The 6,553-nt window shown below is 55.3% G+C and overlaps 1 protein-coding gene across 4 annotated transcripts; it reads left to right on the top strand.

The window, feature by feature from the left end:
- The first annotated feature begins 727 nt into the window (after nucleotides 1–727).
- KLK11 (kallikrein-related peptidase 11) lies at nucleotides 728–6,488 on the top strand. 4 transcript variants are annotated; one of them, XM_011965933.1, is made up of 6 exons: nucleotides 728–784; nucleotides 3,040–3,114; nucleotides 3,919–4,075; nucleotides 4,401–4,666; nucleotides 5,491–5,627; nucleotides 6,022–6,488. In XM_011965933.1, the coding sequence occupies exons 2-6, from the start codon at nucleotides 3,075–3,077 to the stop codon at nucleotides 6,172–6,174; spliced, it is 753 nt and encodes a 250-aa protein (XP_011821323.1). In that variant the 5' UTR covers nucleotides 728–784; nucleotides 3,040–3,074; the 3' UTR covers nucleotides 6,175–6,488. The 4 variants fall into 4 exon arrangements, with proteins under 4 accessions (XP_011821323.1, XP_011821320.1, XP_011821321.1 ...); XM_011965930.1 differs by lacking the exon at nucleotides 728–784 and adding an exon at nucleotides 1,025–1,271 and having other exon boundaries at nucleotides 3,919–4,079; nucleotides 4,330–4,666; XM_011965931.1 differs by lacking the exon at nucleotides 728–784 and adding an exon at nucleotides 1,025–1,271.
- The last annotated feature ends 65 nt before the right edge of the window (nucleotides 6,489–6,553 follow it).

A 6,553-nucleotide genomic window follows, 5' to 3' on the forward strand; every position in this document is an offset into this window, starting at 1 on the left:
AAAAAAAAAGAAAGAAAGAAAGAAAGAAAGAAAGAAAAACAAACAAACAAAATCCAAAAAACAAAGCTCAAATAGGATGAGGGTCTTCCCTGAGTAGTTACTCAGAAATGGAATAGAAAAAGTTACCTATAATAATACAGGCTGGGTACAGTGGCCCACGCCTGTAATCCCAGCACTTTGGGAGGCTGAGATGGGAGGATGGCTTGAGCTGAGGAGTTCGAGATCAGCCTGGCAACATGGTGAAACCTCGTCACTACAAAAATACAAAAAATTAGCTGGGTGTGGTGGCGCGAACCTGTAGTCCTGGCTACTTGGGAAGCTGAGGTGGGCGGATCACCCGAGCCGGAGAGGTGGAAGCTGCAATGAGCCGAGATCACACCACTACACTCCAGGCTGGGCAATAAAGTGAGACCTTGTCTCAAAAGCAAAAATCCAACAATATAAATAAGAGCCATGTTTCTTCATCCAGCACAATAGAAACAGTGCCCAGAGCTTATGTCCACAAAAGACCCGAGAAGGAAAAAGAAAATTGTTAGCTCCAAAATACCAGACGAAAGCTGCAAAGTCAACATTTATGACCATTTAATCCAATGTCCATAAAGCATAACATTCTTTCCACTACTCAACTGCAGTTTACTTTCTTGTAATCAAGCATACATTGTTTCTTTAATGTGGGACGTGGCTTTGTTCTCATATGTATGCAATGACGGAGGGTGGAGTGCAGCCTATGTCTTAAAATTCTCCTGCCCACCCCTTGGATTCTGTCTCCACTGGGACTCGGGAGGTGAGGGGAAACCATCTCTCCAAGTGCACTGAAGGGGAATTGGAGGAGGGAGGGGGTGCGGGGTGATCATAACAGTGGAGGCACATTTGCTGAGCCCCCCTGCAGTCTGCTCTTTCCAAATGGACCCTCCTGGAGGCCTGATCCCAACCTTCCCTGCAAGCAGGTCTGTCACCCCCATCTCTCAGATGAAGAAACTGAGCCTCACAGGGGTGGAGTCCCTTGTCCCCACGTCATAAGGGTAGTCATAGTGGTAGGAAGAGGAAGCACCTAGGTTTGAGGCCAGGGCTGGCTGTTGTCAGAACCTAGGCCCTCCCCTGCCTTGCTCCACATCTGGTTAGGGGAGAGAGGGGAGGAAAGCCAAGGGAAGGCACCTAGCTGAAAACAAACAAGCTGGGCGAAGCAGGAATCCGCGCTCGGGTTCTGCAGATGCAGAGGTTGAGGCGGCTGCAGCACTGCAAGTCATCGGGCACAGGTCTCGCAGCAGCCAGTAAGTGAACAGCTGGAGTCGGGCTGCCTGGGAGGCAGGGAGAAGCGGGCAGGGGAAGGGTCAGCAGAGAAGCAAGGCCCCAGAGGAGCCTTGGGGTGGAGCGCAGCCGAGGGCTCTGTTCCCTTTCCTGGACTCAGCTTCCACAGGCCCTGACCTGCCTCCCCCACCCTCCGGTCCTGCCCCACCTCTGTGACACCCCAGCACCCCCCTCCTTGCAAAGGAGAAGGGAGCGGCCTAGGGGAGGCCAGGGGCCCACCTGGGCTGGGGCTGTGGAAAGGGAGTGACAGGGACAGGAGGAAAAAGAGAGACGGAGGTTAGACGGAAGGAGAGGGATTTCGAGAGAAATTGCCAGAGATGCAGTCAGAGAGGCTGACTGAGGTAGAAAGATAGACTGAGACACAAAGATAGAAGGAATTAGAGAAAGGGCCACACAGAGCCAGATGGAGAGAGAAGACTGGAGATGGAGATGGGGATGAGGACAGACGAAGGCAGACAGACACGTAGGGACAGAAAGAGAAAAATCACACAAAGTCAGAATTATTGAGTGACAGAGAATGACACGGAGAGCAAGACACAGCTTCAGAGACTCGGGAGGGAAAGGAAGGCCGCAGACAGACAGAGGGAGGCTGAGACGCAGGCAGAAGAGGCCTCTTGGAGAGGCAGGCAGCCGGTGCCTCGGAGGTCTACGGGGAGGGCCCCGCCCACACCCCGCCCACACCCCGCCCTGGGGCATTAAGGCAGGGCTTGGAGGCCAGTCATCCTGGGCCCGCCCGGGGCCGTCCCCCTGCCTGCCCGCCTGCCTGGTGCCTGGCACCTGGCGCTCCAACCCAGCCTACCTGCTGTAGCCGCCGCTGCTGCCTCCGCTGCCACTGGGCCCCCAGAGCCCCAGCCCCAGAGCCCGTGAGTCCAGGAGGAAAGGGAAGCCATCCCTCCCTGTCCACGTCCAGGTGTCAGCCCTCCCCAAGGACACCTGTCCCGCTCAGGCACCCATTTCTCCCTCTGCTCTGTCCTTCTCTGCTTGGGTGGGGGTTCGTGGCCTCTCTCTGCACCTCTCACCTCCAATGGCTGTCCCCAGCCTCAGTTACCTCTGATCTCCATGGCTTCAGCTGCTGAGCCGGCCCTCTGCTCCCACCCCCGCTGGCCAGGGCAGCTGAGGGCACTGGCCCTCCCCTTGACCAGCCCCGCCCAACTCTGCTTGGCTGTCCTTCAAAAGGGCAGGGGTTTGGCAGGCAGGGGTTCAGCGAGCTGGGTGATGGGGGGCCCAGACATTTTCTGGGGCTGAGCCCCCACTCCCCTCCAGCAGACCTCAAAGGCTCCATATCCCTCTGCTGTGAAGACAATGAAAAAGGGGTGGCTACGGAACGGGGTCTGGTTCCCCTTGTCCTTCCACTCCAAGCTGCTGGGGCCTGGCCAGCTCTCAAGGCAAGAAGGAAAACATCCTCTGACATGTGCCGAGGAGGTCCCATGGCTGACTTGAATCGGGCCGGCCCATGACTTACCGGTCAGAGCTCCTCCCAACAACTTCCACATGGTTCTTGGTATCTCGGAAGCTTCTAGCTGTGACCAGGCCCTCTCCAAGGCCACCCTCGACACCTAAGATATATTTTAAGTGTTTGGAGATCTGAGTGCTGTGAGAAACAGGGGATTTCCCCAACCTTGTTTCTCTCAAGTGGGGAGCAGGAGCAGGTGAGGGAGAGAGGAGAGGGCATGATCCAGCCCCCGACTTCCCTGTAAAGTGATGCGGCCCCATGTCCCTCCTTGTTCCCAGAGGAACCTGGGGCCCGCCCCTCCCCCCTCCAGGCCATGAGGATTCTGCAGTTAATCATGCTTGCTCTGGCGACAGGTACGGCAGGGGATGGGGGTAGGGCAGGAGCCTCCCTCTCGCATCTCTGGGATCCCCTAACCCTCTGTGTCCGGACAGTGACAGGGCTGATTCCAAATTATAGAACAATCCATAAGGCATCCGACCTGGGAGCAGCCGTAACGAGGGCCTGGATGCCTTTCCAGATAATCCCTTTAAATGCCAAAGGAGGAGAGGTCAAGGGGGTCCTAAAGGGTCCCGGGAAGGGGCCAGGGAAGCTGGAGTTGGGGGAGCAGTCAGTCAAAGCGCACAGGACAGGGGCTACCAACCAACCAGTATGGAAGTATTTCCTTTTTTTTTTTTTTTCCAGAGACAAGGTCTCGCTCTATTGTGCAGGCTGGAGTGCCCTGGTGCCATCATGGCTCACTGCAGTCTTGACTTCCCGGGCTTAAGTGATGCTTAAGCCATCTCAGCCTCCCCTGTAGCTGGGACCACAGGCACCTGCCACCAAGCCAGGCTAATTGTTTGATTTTTTGTAGAGATGGAGGCGGTGGGGGGGAGGGTCTCACTATGTTTGCCTAGGTTAGTCTTGAACTCCTGGGCTCAAGCAATCCTCCCACCTTAGCCTCCCAAAGTGCTGGGATTACAGGCATTTGCACCCGACCCTATGGAAGTATTTTCATCCTTTAATGCCTGGTCCCAGCATCCAGCGCAACCCAGAGGGACACCAGACCAGGGCCCAGACCACCCACCCTCTTTCTCTCCTCCCCACCCCCATTTCTGGGAGCCCTCCTGGTCTACCACCTCTCCTTCCTGAGCCCCTCCTTTTGCTCTCACTCCCTCCAGGGCTCGTAGGGGGAGAGACCAGGATCATCAAGGGGTTCGAGTGCAAGCCTCACTCCCAGCCCTGGCAGGCAGCCCTGTTCGAGAAGACGCGGTTGCTCTGTGGGGCGACCCTCATTGCCCCCAGCTGGCTCCTGACAGCAGCCCACTGCCGCAAGCCGTGGGTGCGGGGGCTGGGGCGGGGCCGGGAGGGGGCTGGGAATGGGGAGATGGATGGAGAGAAGCTCGGGGATAGGGATGCGGGAAAGGGGATTAGAAATGGGGACGGGTAGTGTCAGCAAGGTTGACAGGCTTGCGTTGGGATTGAAGGTGGGGGGATGAATGGGGTTGGGATGGGGCTATGGCTGGGAAGGGGGCTTCGGTGGGAGACGTGGAAGAGGTTGGAAGCGGAGTGATGTTTCTTCACCCTCAAAGGTGTCACTCACCTCTCCCAACCATGTCTCCCCCGACCTTTCCTCCTCCAACTACCGTCTCTCCCACCTCAGCCGCTACATAGTTCACCTGGGGGAGCACAACCTCCAGAAGCAGGATGGCTGTGAGCAGACCCGGACAGCCACTGAGTCCTTCCCCCACCCCGGCTTCAACAACAGCCTCCCCAACAAAGACCACCGCAATGACATCATGCTGGTGAAGATGGCGTCGCCAGCCTTCATCACCTGGGCTGTGCGACCCCTCACCCTCTCCTCACGCTGCGTCACCGCTGGCACCAGCTGCCTCATTTCCGGCTGGGGCAGCACGTCCAGCCCCCAGTGTAGGAGCTCCAGAGGGGAACCCGGCAAGGGGTGGTGGGGAGGGTGTGGTCATGATTGTGGAAGGGTTCGGGGGATCAGAGATGCAGTTCGCAGTGACGAAGGTGGTATAAGTTGAGAGGATGAGTGGAAAACGTCAGGACAGAGGAGGGTGGGTACCGAAGTTGGGGCCTTGGAATCAGACAGACGGGATATGCAATCATACGTCCATAATCTCCTGGTTGCAGGACCTTAGGCAAGCGGCTTCACCTCTCTGAATCTTGATTTTCTTCTCTATAAAATGAGAATAATTACACCCACCTGTCAGGACTGGATTAGAGATAATGTATATCAAGCAACTGGCATAAATCATTTATTGGATAGCAGGTTGGGCACAATGGCTGATGCCTGTAATCCCAGCACTTTGGGAGGCCCAGGTGGGCAGATCACCTGAGGTCGGGACTTTGATACCAGCCTGGCCAATGTGGTGAAATCCCGTCTCTACTAAAAATATGAAAATTAGCTGGGTGTGGTTGTGTGCGCCTGTAACCCCAGCTAATCAGGAGGCTGAGGCAGGAGAATCGCTTAAACCCGGGAGACGCAGGTTGCAGTGAGCCAAGATCACGCCACTGCACTCCAGCCTGGGAGACAGAGCAAGACTCTGTTTAAAATTAAAAAAAAAAAAAAAAATGCTGGATAGCACTGCTGTTGCTATTGTTACAAGAAGAGAGGTGAGTTGGCTGGGTCTAAGGACAGGGATTCACCCAGGGGCTGGGTCACAGCAAGCACTGCATTAGGGGCGGTGGCAGGGGGCTCATTCCCACAGCCCCTCCTGCTGTTTCCACAGTACGCCTGCCTCACAGCTTGCGATGCGCCAACATCACCATCATTGAGCACCAGAAGTGTGAGAACGCCTACCCCAGCAACATCACAGACACCATGGTGTGCGCCAGTGTTCAGGAAGGGGGCAAGGACTCCTGCCAGGTCAGCGGGCAGGGCCTGGGTCTCCAACCACATCCCCATCCCATCCCCAGCTTCAATGACATCCTTACCGACATCCACAATTTCATCCCCAACCTCAACCCGCCTCCCCCTGCAACTCCCAATCCATCTCTTCCCCTGTTCCCATTTCTGATCTCAGCACAAACTTCAGCTCCATCCCCGTTTCTAGCTCCAGCTTTCCCCAAACTCGTTTTTGAGCCTAACCCCATCCTTTATCCCACCCATAATCCCAGCCTTATCGCCAAACCTATCACCATTCCCGGTACCTCCCCATCCTCAGTCTCGGCCCCACTCCTAAGCACCGTCCCCACCTCCTCCCTGGCGAACACCGTGCTCAACGCTTTCTCTCACCAATGTTCTCTCTCCCCGTGCCCAGGGTGACTCCGGGGGCCCTCTGGTCTGTAACCACTCTCTTCAAGGCATTATTTCCTGGGGCCAGGATCCGTGTGCGATCACTCGAAAGCCTGGTGTCTACACGAAAGTCTGCAAATACGTGGACTGGATCCAGGAGACGATGAAGAACAATTAGACTGGACCCACACACCACAGCCCAATACCCTCCATTTCCACTTGGTGATTGGTTCCCGTTCACTCTGTTAATAAGAAACCCTAAGCCAAGACCCTCTACGAACATTCTTTAGGCCTCCTGGACTACAGTAGATACTGTCACTTAATAATCAACCTGGGGTTTGAAATCAGTGAGACCTGGATTCAAATTCTGCCTTGAACTATTGTGACTCTGGGAATGATAACATCTGGTTTGTTCTCTGTTGTATCCCCAACCCCAAAGACAGCTCCTGGCCATATATCAAAGTTTCAATAAACATTTGCTAAATGAGTGAATCTACGGAGTGCTTACTATGTGCTAGACCCTGATCCACTGGCTTTATTTTATTTTATTTTATTTT

This window comes from Mandrillus leucophaeus, unplaced genomic scaffold (genome assembly GCF_000951045.1).
Source record: "Mandrillus leucophaeus isolate KB7577 unplaced genomic scaffold, Mleu.le_1.0 Scaffold74, whole genome shotgun sequence".
NCBI classification, from domain to species: domain Eukaryota; kingdom Metazoa; phylum Chordata; class Mammalia; order Primates; family Cercopithecidae; genus Mandrillus; species Mandrillus leucophaeus.

Bases quoted from the DNA above. Each gene is read 5' to 3' on its own strand.
- KLK11 (XM_011965930.1), top strand. From the start codon at position 1,211: ATGCAGAGGTTGAGGCGGCTGCAGCACTGCAAGTCATCGGGCACAGGT. The intron at 1,272-3,039 runs GTAAGTGAACAG...CCTTGTTCCCAG, and splicing joins CACAGGTCTCGCAGCAGCCA to AGGAACCTGGGGCCCGCCCC. The intron at 4,667-5,490 runs GTAGGAGCTCCA...CTGTTTCCACAG, and splicing joins CAGCACGTCCAGCCCCCAGT to TACGCCTGCCTCACAGCTTG.